At 35.1% G+C, this 14,819-nt stretch overlaps 5 protein-coding genes across 5 annotated transcripts; 3 read left to right on the top strand and 2 right to left on the bottom strand.

Annotated features, from left to right (window-relative positions):
- Window positions 1-6: 6 nt before the first annotated feature.
- PHYBLDRAFT_161297 (hypothetical protein) lies at window positions 7-712 on the top strand (the record flags this gene model as incomplete). The annotated part of the gene is made up of 4 exons (XM_018434375.1): window positions 7-69; window positions 176-221; window positions 282-532; window positions 665-712. The coding sequence occupies 4 exons, from the start codon at window positions 7-9 to the stop codon at window positions 710-712; spliced, it is 408 nt and encodes a 135-aa protein (XP_018298699.1).
- Window positions 713-906: 194 nt separating this feature from the next.
- Window positions 907-4,714, bottom strand: PHYBLDRAFT_178696 (Homeodomain-like DNA binding domain-containing transcription factor; the record flags this gene model as incomplete). The annotated part of the gene is made up of 14 exons (XM_018438028.1): window positions 907-1,239; window positions 1,305-1,410; window positions 1,481-1,622; window positions 1,731-1,874; window positions 1,934-2,074; window positions 2,143-2,303; window positions 2,393-2,451; window positions 2,645-2,997; window positions 3,077-3,646; window positions 3,766-3,870; window positions 3,931-4,010; window positions 4,089-4,344; window positions 4,457-4,517; window positions 4,599-4,714. The coding sequence occupies 14 exons, from the start codon at window positions 4,712-4,714 to the stop codon at window positions 996-998; spliced, it is 2,538 nt and encodes an 845-aa protein (XP_018298700.1). The 3' UTR covers window positions 907-995.
- A 1,215-nt stretch (window positions 4,715-5,929) lies between these two features.
- On the bottom strand, window positions 5,930-6,405 carry PHYBLDRAFT_61715 (hypothetical protein; the record flags this gene model as incomplete). The annotated part of the gene is made up of 2 exons (XM_018440847.1): window positions 5,930-6,180; window positions 6,354-6,405. 2 exons carry the CDS (start codon window positions 6,403-6,405, stop codon window positions 5,930-5,932), a joined length of 303 nt encoding a protein of 100 aa, XP_018298701.1.
- Window positions 6,406-6,859: 454 nt separating this feature from the next.
- PHYBLDRAFT_161300 (hypothetical protein) lies at window positions 6,860-7,969 on the top strand (the record flags this gene model as incomplete). The annotated part of the gene is made up of 3 exons (XM_018434376.1): window positions 6,860-6,880; window positions 6,964-7,172; window positions 7,249-7,969. The coding sequence occupies 3 exons, from the start codon at window positions 6,860-6,862 to the stop codon at window positions 7,967-7,969; spliced, it is 951 nt and encodes a 316-aa protein (XP_018298702.1).
- Window positions 7,970-12,298: 4,329 nt separating this feature from the next.
- Window positions 12,299-14,535, top strand: PHYBLDRAFT_120546 (hypothetical protein). The gene is made up of 4 exons (XM_018428749.1): window positions 12,299-12,392; window positions 12,459-13,182; window positions 13,428-13,544; window positions 13,631-14,535. The coding sequence occupies exons 2-4, from the start codon at window positions 12,841-12,843 to the stop codon at window positions 14,336-14,338; spliced, it is 1,167 nt and encodes a 388-aa protein (XP_018298703.1). The 5' UTR covers window positions 12,299-12,392; window positions 12,459-12,840; the 3' UTR covers window positions 14,339-14,535.
- The last annotated feature ends 284 nt before the right edge of the window (window positions 14,536-14,819 follow it).

Genomic DNA, 14,819 nt, shown 5'->3' on the forward strand with positions numbered 1-14,819 from the left:
CATAAAATGAAAATATATGATTTATGTCTCAAGTTAAATCGTGAAAAAATGACTCATCAGCAACAGCAGGTATATGATTTGTTGACGGGAACCAAATAGATCTTGTGTTTTTACAGAAATAGGTGTGGTCACAATTTTTATTTATTTATTTTATATTGTGCGTTTATTGCATGAGAACTACAATAAAAAAGACATTGCATTGAATATGAACTCTTTAAAATGTAAAGTAAAATTCTAGAAACCTCTATAATTATACTTATAGAAGCTTTACTTTCAATAAGTAAAATATTGCATCAACAGTTTTCTTGAACACAATTATTCTATCGCCACATTTAGGACACGACGTTATGCCTCTCGAGCACGACGTTTCTTACACAGTCACGTTTGGGACATGACGTTTTGCCTCTCGAACACGACGTTTCTTACACAGTCACGTTTGGGACATGACGTTTTGCCTCTCGAACACGACGTTTCTTACACAGTCACGTTTGGGACACGACGTTTTGCCTCTCGGGCACGACGTTTACAAATTGTATATTTTGTATATACTGCATAAAAAAAATAGAAATTTTAATATGGTTACTACTTAAGTACACCTAGAAATTCCGTTATATTAAATGAAGATGTACCTTATTCATGAATTAAATTATTTATATTTTGATAGATTGATTTTACTCATATAAACTACTTTGGGTGGTTAGGGACCAGATAAAATTGCTGGATGCCGGACAACAAATCACTTTTTATGAGGCCGGTAAATGGTGAAAGGCGGAGATTCAATAAACGTAGTGCTCCAGAGAAACGTCGTGCCCGAGAGGAAAAGTGTCTGGCCCGAATAATTAGCGATTTCTTATCTTTTTTTTTGTTATAGGGTTTAAGAAGAACAAGGAAGAGGAAGAGAATGAGGAAGAGGAGGAAATGAGTTATATAATTAATATTTACAGGTTTTGAACTAAACAAAAAGTCAAATGCATAAAGATAAACAGACCCTAAGATCATTGTCTGTCAAGGGTCTCAACTGGCTGAGAAACTGGTTCAGTTACTTCTTTAGTCGGTACATCCAGCTTGGCTGTCTCTAGTGCCGGCTTTTTCTGATTGAATGTGTTAACCATCAAATTCCGTACTTTCTCGAGAAATTCAGTCTCTTGCTCTGCGTTCAAGAACATATTGGCACGTAATGAATCCAATAGTTTATCAAGACGTGTTTGGTGACCGAACGGGAGAGACATATCTATTTTACTTTAAAGATACATTAGTTTCTATTTATTTATTTATTTATTTATTTATTTATATTAGCAGCTTACTGTTCATAATCCTTGAATTCATCTACAAGTCTTTCAAAGTTGGCCATCACTTCTGGCGAGACCTGCTCGCTCTGTTGCACCATGCGACGACATGCAAAAGGCAATCCTAAGATAATAACACAATTTTTTTTTAATGTATGTGTTTTTTATTTTATTTGAATTTAATGTAGACTTACTAAAGGACCGTGTTTCGTTCCATCGATTACTGATATGGAGATACTGTACTTGAGAGTGATCACTGACATTCTCGGGGTCATATGGTGTTACAATCACACCGATAAATGGTTCATCTCCTGTCTTTTCGTCTCGAAACAAAGTCTACGAATAGTGTTAGAAATATCTTACACACGCACACACGCACACACGCACATATATATATATATATATATATATATATTACAAAGTCGTACAGCAAGAAAATATTACCTGGTAAGACGTTTGATTCTCAATATCACGGATACTTGGGTGAGGCTCAAAAGTAGGATGAGAATGGTACCAACCAACAACAGTGTAGCCCTTTTCCGAAAACGCTTCTCTTGCCATCATTTCTGAGGCTGGATCCATCTCACACTATAACGCAAAAATAAACAGCGTGTTCTCTACCCATTAATAGAGCCTACAGACTTTACCTGAATACCTGTACTTGTACTACGGCAAGGGAAAACAGATTCTACCTTTAGTATTTTTGCCCCATTATTGTTTACGAAATTTCCTCCAAGAAGACCAATAATTTCTGTATGTGCCAAGTGAGAATGAAAATCCATAATAAGCTAATTTAAAGGTAAAATAAGTAAGTAATTAAACAAAGGAAACAGATATATATATATATAAGTCTTACCAAAACATCACTGTCAATCTCCACTGTAAATGGAGCCGGGTCATCATCCCCGTAGTAGTCTACAGGTACCAGTCTGAAAGGATCATAACCACGCCCAAAGTCATCCCCGCCATAATACTGTTGAGGTCGCTTTATAACACGTTTGGGACGAGCTGCATTATCTTTTTATATAGAATGGATCATATATATATATATATATATATTAGCTATTTTCCTGTGTATGTATATATACATGTTATTCCTTGAATACCTGTTTGACGATCATGTCCATGTTCAATAACCCGACCCTCTAATTCTTTAGGATCGACCCTAAATACAAAGTATTCTCGGTTAGCTCTTTTCGTGTTGTTTTTGTAAAATCAGATATATATATATATATATATATTTCACAATACCATTCTCCAATATAATTCCGGACTTTTCTTTTACGAGGTCTATTTGAAGAAGCAGAGTTTGAGTCAAATATTGTCCCTCTTATACCTTCTCTTCAAAATACAATTACCCTTCATAGCCAACTACTAATTCAGCTGCATTAAAAAACGTTTCGTCATCTTCAAAGGTTTCGCGTGCAACACGTTTAGGTGGGCGGGGTGCATTTGTAATACAGTCTACGTTGATAGCTCCTACACTCTCAAGGTAAGAATGTACTCTGCCGATAGCATTGACATCACCACAATTCTGGAGACCCTTTCTAGCACTTGTTTTTGTAAGGTAACGCGGCTTGCACGACTTCCAGCAATCAAGCATGTGGTTCCGGATTCTAAGATATCGATCAGGGGTCTTTGATTGCTTATTGTTGAACCATTCAGGATTATTTGTTTTTTCTTCTTCAGATATATAATGTCTATCAAAGCGCTGATTCAAGCATATTAAAGTAAGTATATCATATGTACAAAATAGCAATTTTTCCCTTAAAAAAAATCAAATACTTTACCGAGTCAGTGTTATTGGCGTTATCAGCTTTATCAACTTTATCAGTATTTTTAGCGTTTTCAGTGTTATCGGTAGAAATAGATTTTTTGGGTAAAGTATCCTTTGGAATAGATTTTGGAGATTCAGTACGATTTTCCTTTAAAGAAGGTTCGGGAGAAGCACTGTCTTTATCATGTATATCCTCAGGAGATTTCGATGGTTTTTGGAATTTTATATCTGCTGTAGGGTTGTCTAATGAATTTGTATCAGCAGGAATTAAAGGTTGTATTTGTTGTGTTTTGGAAATATCGTCGGTAACTGGTGTATCTATTTCTATATCCTGAGCTTTTGTTTTATCCAAAGGCGTATCTTTATCGGCCATTTGTTCGTCCTTTGGTTCCTCTATAAGAATGTCATTTTCGTCTAGATCTTTCTGAAGTTCATTTTCTGCATTGGTTTTAAACTCGTCTTCCACAGAAATATCTTCGTCCATATCCATTGATGACTCAATATTCTTAGGAGCTTGTTTATTTTCCATGTCTTTCTTCTTCATATCTTCTGATTCTTTGTTCGGCATATGAGATTTATCCAACTGAAATAGAATAAAACAAAATAAAATAAATAAATAAATAAATAAATAAATAAATAAATAAATAAATAAATAGATTTATGGAAATAAGACTTTAAATTAACATGACCAGCATCCTTTACCTTGTCAGATAATAACCAATGGCGTGCATGGTTTTTGCATTGAAGAGGATTCCGTGTCTTTACGAACTCTGATATCACTCTCCAATTGCCGTATCCATATTTTGTCTTTATTTGATATTTAGAAAAAAAACAATTAAGTGATAAAACTATATTTGTTTTACGTACCAATGCTTCATTTAAGCTGTCATCTTCTTCACTTGTCCATCTCGTCTTATGAGAAGGGAGTGAAATAGATGAAAGAGAACCTTGGAGATGAGTAAATCAGTTATCTATGTTATTTATAGAGGGAATCGCTCTGAAGCAACTAAAAGAAGATTATCTACCTTCGCCTTTCTTGGATAATTTCTTTTGTTGAAGAGATGAACCTCCGAAATCACTGTCATCTGTCAATTGAAAATCCATATCTGACTTTTGCTTCTTTGCTATTTTTTTGCCTTTCAAATCCCCTTTCTTTTTGCGTTGGTTGCTTTGAGAAGTTGGAAGAGTGGATATTGTATCATCCCCATAATAGTATTGCTCCTCGGCAAGCATTTGCTCGATAAGAGCTCTTGATTTATCATCGACATCGTGTAACTCATACTGGTCCCACCGCCAATATAAAATAGAAGTAGAAATAAGTGAAAAACTCATTATTTTAGATTGCGTACTTTTTTTTGTGCCGTCTAGAATGCTTTTATTTTTATTTTCCTACCGAATCCAGACTCCATGATTTGGATTCACGATCTTTACTGGGTGTTGAAGATGATTTAGAGCTATTAAGAGCAAACGCGTCAATTTAGCGACTGGAGGGTTATTGGAGAATGGTTACTCAAAGTGCCAGGACGACAGATTACGGTTGAGTTTCTGCAATCATCTCTAGTGATTTCTCTTGGGTAGTGCTTTCAGGATCGGTGTCCATGTCAATGTCCACATCGACGTCAACTTCGAGGATCTCTTTATTATCTTCCATTAGACCAAGTTGATGTACAATGTGGAAATCAAATGAAACGTTGGTAAAGGCCAAAAATATGTGACTGCTGTCGTACCAATTCACTCCATCTTGAGTATGTCAAAGGGCACGGACCGAGACAAACGTGGCTTTTACTGTTTCATTTATTTAATATTAATAAAGAAGTATATATATGTATATATATATATATTTGGTATTTGGGGCGTTTTATTATTATTTCTGTATATTATGTAGATATTTTATAGGTTTAAAGCTCACCATACAAAAAAAATATGGTAAAATTTTTCAAGACGTCTTGAAAAATATCTTTCTGTAATAATATAATGACAGTTATTGTTTTAAACATTTGGTAAAGGCTAAATCAAGAATCGATTGTTTGATATTCTTCTATGATACGTACATTATAGCATCAATTTTATTAAGAAATAACATTTACAATTATGTGTTTACCAGTGAAGGTTTAGTAGCCGTATTTTACAAAGCATTACTGACATTTTTCTTTTCTCTACTGTAATAATCAACCAAGTTTCTAGCTTTGTAGTTAATAAATTAATTAATTGGGTTTCAAGAACCAAATGTGAATTTGACAAGAAGAGCAATTCGAGTATTTTTCTCAAGTAATAAGCAGCATATGCTTATAATAGATACTCAGTATATGTATAAAATTTCATGTAACTTAAGATTAAACAAAACGAAGATGTTCTTTTTTTTTTAAAAAAAAAAAAGAAAAAGATAGGGTACACTTCTTTATCATCACTATGGAAAAAAGTGGTGATCCCGCTGGGGAATCCACTGGTGATTCCACTGCGATTTTGAGAAAACAGTGAGATTTTTGTTTCAATTTGGATTTTTGATGATTTTTTTTTTAATTATTATAAGCCAAAAATGAAGTCACAAATTCAGAATTCAGCTTTTTTCCCATAGTGTATATGTGGAAGAATCTATAAAATCAGATAGAGGGCACCAGAGACAAGAAAATTAATAGTTGGATAAAAGTATGTATAAGTGAATTGAATATTATATGTTAAAAAACTGGAGGTATTAAAGGAGCTAATAAAAAAGCTATTTATTTGATTAACCTTGATGTAAAATAAGCACATTCATGTGTAAATGGACGGGTCTTTATAATGCAAGGTCTGATAAAGATGTTATAAGATACACTGAGTGTATCAATAAGTAAAAAATTGGCTCTAAATAACTACAAAATTGTGGTTATTATTTAGCTTCCAAGTAGGTCATATAAATTTTACTCGGCCTTAAAGTGAAGCTCAACACACGGCATTGTTTAAGCTTTTCTTTAAGTTTTCTACGTATTTCATCCAAAGCAAATATATTTTCAAGTCCTACTATAAAAACAAAGTCTGTGCCTACTTCAATTAACTTTTGGAACACTGTTCTATGTTCGATCTTTTTCACATCCTTTGGCGTTTGATTTTCTTTTTGCGGGTGACATGAAACAAACCGGCTTGCACAAATTTATCCTAAAAAGGCGAATAAAACCAATTTACTTGGCTTCGATACGACTGTATTGTTGGTCAGAGATAGAAGGGAGGGGGTAAATGGTGCCCTACTTCAATTTATAATTCTATTCAAACCATAAGTATATGATAATTAAGCCTACTTGATGACTATTCTTACCTTGTACACAGGTTGTAGCGTATCTCCCTAATTTTGTTATTTTCCCTAGTCATTTCTTTTTCTCTTTCTTCTTTTGTGGTACATTTAATCCAAACCACGCAATGACACTTTGATCGTATCGATACATGGCTACAGAAACTTTACTCTTTTGATGAACTGTCTGTAGTTAACATATGAGATATATAAATCTATAAAGAATTTTTTTCTTTTAGCTTTTGCTACATACAAACGTTTCAAATTGGTTTATCAATTTGAAAAAAGAAACGTCCGCAAATGTATGAGTCAAACGTTTCAATAATATATTAGGGATAAAAGTAGAGATTTTGACAACAACTTTATTTTTCTGCAAAATGATCGCACCAATTGCATTGATATATGTATAAAGGGATCCAATCTGGTAAAGTGCATGTCATATGTACCATGTTACATATCCCATTCGCTTACACATAAAAAAGGTCCCTGTAATTTTTTTTTGTTTTAATTGACTCGATTTATTTCTCTTTAACAATGTCTAACTCTATCATTCTGGTAAGAGTCAATTGCCTACAAAATTCCAGGGTTTTTCTAAATGAATACATATACATATCATGGCATATTCTTTTTTATTACAGCACTGGTTCCCAGAGTCTCCATTTGCATCAAGAGTCGCGTGGGCTTTGAACTACAAGAACGTTGATTACAAGACAGTTGTGGTTTCTCAAATCGAACCACGTCCTCTTCGTAGACCCCTTGACGGAGGGTACCGAAAGACACCCATTCTTCAAATTGATGATCATGTCTTTTGCGACACAAAGATTATTCTCGAAGAATTGGAGAAAAGGTATATTTTAATTTATACTTAATACATGACTATACGTGTCCATAATCTTCCCCCCCCCCTTAACTCTATAATATAGATATCCCGAACCTTCTTTTTATCCAACCACTCGTTCTGGTCTACCAACTCAAGGTCTATGTAAGGCCCTCGAAATATGGGCAGCGAACGGCCTGATGTACTCGGTTATGCCCCAATTTTCCGCTGCAGATATTCCTGAAAGCTTGTACAATGATCGTGCTCCCCTCTTTGGACTTAGCAGCAAGAAAGAAGCCATTGCTGATGCCCCCTATCTAGCTATTGAAATGCAGGCGCAGCTTGGAATCGCAGATGAATTACTGCGAGGCAATAGCGAAGGAAAAGAATGGTTCTTAGATACTTCCGCGCCATCTTTGGCTGATTTCCATTTTGGCATGTGCCTTTGCTTTGTGTTGAAATTTGTTGATGAAACCTTGGTTAAGAAGCGCTTTCCTTTATTGTTGGACCATCAGAAACGCTTTCTCGAGGTAGTAAAGGATAAGTTAGGAGAAGGTCGACCGGTTTTGTCTGAGCGAGAGGCATTGGAGGCATCCAAAAGCAAATCTTTGTTTGAACCTATTGCCATTTCCGAAGATTCGCCACTGAAAGCAGGTGTCCTAGTTTCCGTCACTCCATTGGATACTGGAAAGATTCCTGTGATAGGTACTCTTGTACAATTGACTGCTCAAGAGGTTGTAATTAAGCGTATGAATGAAGAGTACGGTACTGATGTGTTCAATCACTTTCCTTTGGTTGGATTTTCGGTTCTTCCAGTTAAACAGTAGTTTTTATTGAAATAAAATGAACCCTTTTTTTTAAAAGAAATATTAAATGATTAAACCACAAGAATATGTTTATATATAATTATAACATAGACTTGCTGTGGTCTATATTCTGTAGTATATTTCGCTACTGGGGTATATTAATAAAATGCAATATAATTAGACTCATATGCCTGTATTTTTAAAACAAATATCTTTCATAAATGATTGACATTACAAGGTATATGGCTTCTAGATACTATCGTATCCTTTAAGAACGATTAATAGCTTTTGTATTTGACATTACAGAAGTAGATAATAAATATAAGACGCAAGCCTACTAATCAATTCATCAAGGGTTTACTAATCATTATATTTTTTAATCTTCTTTTTATTCACTTTTTTTTTGTCTAATTTCTACTTTACTCTTCCGGAGTGTTTCATTAGATTATAAAAAAAAACACCCAGAGGAAGTTTGTACATAGACAAACCAATCCCTATTGCGCAAAAATGATAAGGAACACGAGTGTTTTGCACAAGTAAAGTACTATATGGCATGTCGAACCAAATTTTAGAGGATAATATCAACAGATCTGACGTTTGTTGCGTCTTTCTATTCCAACTTATTGACTCAACAACTGGATTTATATGAGTTCCGAGATGATTTTGTGATCGTCAATTGGAGGTTATGGCAGTGACCAGATCTTTTGGAGGTAAGAATATCTTGGGAGTCAATTGAAGGTTGCAGCAGCGCCCGGAGCGGTCGAAAGTTTGGATATATTTTGAGTCAATTGAAGGTTGCAACTGCGCCCGGATCGTTTGGAGGTTGGTATATCCTTTGAGTCAATTGAAAGTTGCAACTGCGCCCGGATCATTTGGAGGTTGGTATAGCTTGTGGGTCAATTGGGGTTTGTAACGATGTTCGGATCGTCTGGTGGTTGGTTATATTGATTTATAAGATATTAATGTACGCCAAGGTGCTAGTATTATAGCTACCAAAAATCCAGACATATATATTCAACCAGGTATTTGTATGTCGAAGATTATTGAATTTACCACTGAAATGAAGAATTGCTTACTAAGAAGGATCATTTTTTATCATAAAGGCAAATTAAATGAGAAGAATCAATTATACCTAAAAACTGGTTACATAAAGTGCTTTTTTTTATGTAACATGATGGAGCACATTAATATCCATCGTTTAAAAGCCATTTGACATTGATTGCTTTAATATTGGTCAAGCTGTATTATTTTTACATTCCAAAAAAAAAGTTTATTAATTAAGTGGGCTATTTGCACCAAAAACTCCATATTTGATGCCAACTTTTTCTCAGGGCATGCACCTCAAAAAAGATGAAAGTTTTGTAAAGCGTTAGTCAGTTCCGTTCAGTGCTTGTTTGACCAACAACAGACAAACATTGACGGATATATCACTAGATTCAGAAATGATTATATTACTATTTCCACCACAAACGATGATGCTATTTAAATGGTCGACATTGTAAAGGTATGCACCCCAACAAACCAATATCACTGTGCGTTGAGAGGTCTAGTAATCGCTTGGCACAGAGAGATTATCAAGATAATAATAACACCAATAATACCTGTATTTATTTATTTTGACAAGGTATATACAAGTAGAAACCATGATTTCTATTATGATGTTAAAATAATAGGTAATATCTCTATAATTTATATGATAAAAACCATGAGTTTTTTTTTAGACTATAGTGATATGAGCTAAAATTCTAATCAAATTCAGTCTGAAGATTGGTTAGGGGTTTAGATAGTCAACAAAAGACTGTAAATATTGACATTTAACCAAAGAAAACAAGAGAAAATAAAGGGAGTGGGATTAGTAATCATTCATTTTTCAAAGATATATGTACTTCTTTAAAAAATACTGACAATGTATATTGTTTTTGTATTCTTCCTTATCAATATCCAATAAAAAGAAAGATAAATCAGAAAGCATTAAATATCACTATACCGAGCTTTTGACTTTTTATTTAAGAAAAAAGAAAGTGCGTTATGATTGTGGCATAGTAATGAATATTTTTCTTCTTTCAAATCTTGCAAAGATTACAGCAGTTTGAAATCAGCCTTTTCTTTTTCTTTTTAAACGGCTGGAAATACACAAGAAGAGATTCATGCGAGATTAAAGAGAATGTGATGCAGAAGTACAATCATATGAAGGGAAGCTTTAAATGACCTTGCACGAAAATAAACAAAAGTGCTTTTTTTGGGGGCCTTTTCCTGCTATCTTCTTTGAGTAAGTGAAGCAACTGGTACCACTGGTTCGAGCTTGAGCTTGAGCTCGAGTTTTTGTTGAGGATGATCATTATTAAAGTTTATGAGATGAACCTTGTGTTTTTTATTATTTTTATTTCGAGCCTCTTTGCCTAATTTTTGTGCCGCAACTTATGGTATTTTTTTTTTACTACTAGTTAAAATCTAACAGAGTTTGCAATATTGAAACCATTTTATTCTGCTGTGGTAGCCCAGGAACGATTGTGCTATATTTCATTGCTGTAATAACCATTATGTCCTTTTAATTCATTCGTTTGTTTGCTTCTTTGGCAAGAACACAAATACTTTTTTTTTGCATTAATATTATTGTATTAAAATCATCAGAAATCGGCTCATGTTATAATCCCTGAGAGCTACAGTTAATATTAATTAATGTTTCTAGATGGGACGGGCATGATTGTCTTTTCGGTTAACAGCATAGTTTTTTTTTATATTCAGTAAAAGTCTCTTCCTTGTAGCTTTTCAAAGAAGAGACAAAAATGGTCGTTTGTATTTTATATAAATAACTGCATTTTTGGTATAACACACATATATATATATATATATTGTTTACTGGCGTTATGATTACTGTACCACCAAATCATATTTAGCCAAGAAGATGGGCAGAAATCTTCGTCGGCTATTAATTTATTTATTCTATTTGATATCGTCCCTTTGTTGGCAAAGATTTCAATTGATTTATGTCCATGTAGTTCGATCTGTTTAGTTTTAAATAACTTATATATATATATATGTATATAGCTTTATTCTAACTAAAGAATAAAAGGCAAAAACACTTACACCAGCAAGGTCCTGTGGTATTCCAGTCTTGGGGCTCACAGTTTTTTTTAGCCTCATGAAAACTCCCCTCTTAGTATAAGCATATGAAAATACAAAAGATCAAAGTTTGACAATAGATCCTATGAAGCTTGTTGTACTATAAAAGTTACACAATAGACAGGGTATCGATTGATCCCACAAGGCATTTTTCTTTTAAAAAAATAAATAGATAAATAATAAAATATTTCTTAATGCCAAATCTCAAGGTGCATAAATTTCTATTGGTTAATCTTGCTCGCTATTTGGTAGTTAATTTTTTTTTTACTATCTCTTGTGTTAAAACATTAAAAAAAAAAAAAGAAAACTTCACAAGAAGTACCTGAACCCCGGGTTACTACTCAGCAGTATGAATCCAGAGTCATGGAATCTGCCTTTTAAAATCAAATGCTGGTCCAACACACTTTATTCTTTCTTTTTTTTTTTTTTTAACTGTGTTCCAAACACTTCACTCACACATAGTAAGCAGAAAAATATCATTTTAAGACGTGGCAACGAAAAATGAATGGTACATATTCGGTTTCTTTTTTCCGGACATTAAATATACAAAAAAAAAAGAAAGACTTGTTTTCAATTACCTCCGAATGTGACCGCTCAACACATTTAGAGGTTTTATCACAAGGCAAAAGGTCGGCGTGAAGTTAATGCAAGTCATGGAGAACATCAAGATTGAAGCACAAGAACAGCCATTACCTACTGTCCCAGCCACAGCAGAATGGACAGAGACAGAAAATATAAATAGCAGCCAAAATACACAGACTAGCAAAGAATGGGATGCTACAATGGAATTAGCTCTCCTGAATGCTATTGCACGGTGCAAGCCAGTTGGTATGTATTTTATGCAAAAGCTTAATATATATATAAAATAAGGTCATTTTTGGCTCAAAGTAAATATAGGGATGCATAAACACTTTAGGATTATGAGTGTACGAAGATTATTTAATCAACAGAGTCAAGTGCCATGTACTATCAAGGAGATATGGGAACGGCTTAGTGACTATTATGGCATGGAAGCCTTGGATGAGTTGGTAAAGCCCTTTTGTTACTTTTGATGATATCATACTAAATGTCAATACATAGGAGGAAGAGGATGAAGAAGAGGAAGAAGAAGATGACGAAAAGAGGGGAGAAATGGTGAACGAATTTTCACTGCCTCTAGATGATTATGAACAATTGATATCTGAACACCGCCAAGATGACCAGTCAACCTACGATGAACCTTCTTCTCCTCCAGCAAAGAGAACAAGGACCAGTAAACGAGAAGAATCTCCAGCAGTGTCTGTGGCCGAATCAGCAGCCTCTACACCTGAGCCTGAAGAAGGTAGAATCTAAAACATATTTGTTTTATGGAGTTTCATTTTGTTTACTTTTTTTATTTGTTTTATAGGGAAATCGAAAAGAAGCTCGCGTGGTGTGCGCAAGTCTGAAGTAACACCTGAGCCTATGTCCGGAAGACAGCGGTCAGGTAGAAGAACAACTACTGGTAGAGGGACCAGCAGAAGTACGACTCGTACCAAAAGAAAATAAACAAGACAGCTTGAAAGGACGCTTTGATGTTCAACATTTGGGGATCATATTTTATTTACCGCTCCGTAATGTAAAATAGCCTTCTATTGGTCATCCTTCCCTACCCCTCCTTTTTTTTTTAATTGGTCTTATAAATGCAGCTTCAGCTCAACAATTTTTTTAATCTTTCCCTTTTTCTTCCCTACTCTTTGCCGTTGTCTACATTTTTCTTGATTTGAAAAAAAAAACAACAACAACCAACAATGGCACAGAAGAACAGTTCCGAGGCAGCGCAGACACCACTTGTCCTTGACGAGGCCATCGCTAAAGGATGGGAGGTCCCAGAATTCACAATCAAGGAAATCCGTGACGCTATCCCGGCCCACTGTTTCCGTCGTGATACCTTCCGTTCATTCACCTTTGTCCTTCACGATTTCTTCTTCATTGGATTACTGGCATATGGTGCAAGCTGGATCGACACCTTGTCATCCACTCCTCTTCGTTACCTCCTCTGGTCTGCCTACTGGGTTGCCCAGGGTGTTGTTGGTACTGGTCTTTGGGTCATTGGCCATGAGTGTGGCCATCAAGCCTTCAGTCCCTCAAAGGTAAAAAAAAGAAAAAGAAACAAGTTTTTTTTTTTTTTTTTTTTTGCTTTATAGGATCAAATATTACCATAGCTTTGTTTTTATAGTAAAATAAGATGAAATCAAGCTGTAATTTTTGATTTATACCAAATCTTATTACTACTATTTATTATTTTGTTATCATGGCAATCAATTCGAAAATTTTCAAACTAACGCAAACGTAACCATGGAAATAATTTTTTTTTAAAAAATAATATTATTATTAGGCTATTAACGATGGCGCTGGAATGGTTCTCCACAGTCTTTTGCTTGTTCCTTACTACTCATGGAAGTTCTCTCACTCCAAGCACCACAAGGCAACTGGTCATTTGACCAGAGATATGGTAAATGTCATTTTCTTTTTAAACTTTCATGTTTCGATAAGTTATCGCAAGTGTTGTTTACATGTCAAAACAATTCTATTATATAGGTCTTTGTCCCCAAGACTCGCTCTGAACGTGGTCTCCCTCCTCGCGATGAGGACCCCGAACACGATGGACCCCACACTGCTTTTGACGAGTCTCCTATTGCCATGTTGCTCGGCATCTTCAAGATGTTGTCGTTCGGATGGATTTACTATCTTTTGGTCGATGTTACCGGTCAGCCTGGCAAGACCGGCTGGGTTTCCCACTTCAACCCCAACTGCTACATCTTTGAGAAGGACCAGTATTCGGAAGTCATGCAGTCCACTGCAGGCATTCTTGCTGTCATCAGCGGTTTGGTGTATGCCGGCCAGGTCTATGGCTCCATGGCTGTGGTCAAGTACTACGTTATCCCTTACTTCTTTGTCAACGGCTGGCTCGTGCTTATCACCTACCTCCAGCACACCGACCCTACCCTTCCCCATTACAGCGCCAAAGCCTGGAACTTCCAGCGCGGTGCTGCCTTGACTATCGATCGCTCTTACGGCTTCATCTTGAACCACTTCCACCACCACATCTCGGACACCCACGTTGCCCACCACTTTTTCTCTACCATGCCCCACTACCACGGTGAGGAGGCCACCGAGCACATCAAGAAGGCTCTTGGAAAGCACTACCACTACGACCCTACTCCTATTCCTCAGGCATTGATCAACTCATGGTCTCAGTGCAGATTTGTTGAAGACGATGGTGATGTTCGTTTCTTCAAGAACTAAACCAAAGATAAAAAAAAACAAACAGCAAACATCATCATCTCAATATCATCTCTTCATTTTTTTTAAAAAAATCCCTTAAACCCTACCTCCCTTTTTTCGGTGTCACTTTAAATAGTTGGGCATAATCTCTCTTATACGACCTAGTCAAAGCCAAAGATTTCAATAAAGAAAAAATAATATAATACGTGCAAAACAAAACAAAAACTGTTTATATTCTTTACTTGTTTTATTTTTGAACTTCTTTAAGCAAATACTGTTCAATCATATGGGTGGGTTATATATCTTCCAAAATAATTTGCGCTAAAGCTTTTTGTGTGTGTGTGTGTGTGTTTTATAATATAGTATATAAATTAGTTGTAGGCTTTGAAATGCAGAAAAGTTCAAATGAACATAACCATGCACAGACCAAAAGGAAAATAGGCAAAAAAAAAATTATGTCTATATAACTAGTCTTGTACGATAGATAGCTGTCATTATAAAA

Source organism: Phycomyces blakesleeanus, assembly GCF_001638985.1.
Source record: "Phycomyces blakesleeanus NRRL 1555(-) unplaced genomic scaffold PHYBLscaffold_1, whole genome shotgun sequence".
Lineage (NCBI taxonomy): Eukaryota > Fungi > Mucoromycota > Mucoromycetes > Mucorales > Phycomycetaceae > Phycomyces > Phycomyces blakesleeanus.

Bases quoted from the DNA above. Each gene is read 5' to 3' on its own strand.
- PHYBLDRAFT_120546 (XM_018428749.1), top strand. From the start codon at position 12,841: ATGGCACAGAAGAACAGTTCCGAGGCAGCGCAGACACCACTTGTCCTT. The intron at 13,183-13,427 runs GTAAAAAAAAGA...TATTATTATTAG, and splicing joins AAGCCTTCAGTCCCTCAAAG to GCTATTAACGATGGCGCTGG. The intron at 13,545-13,630 runs GTAAATGTCATT...TCTATTATATAG, and splicing joins GTCATTTGACCAGAGATATG to GTCTTTGTCCCCAAGACTCG.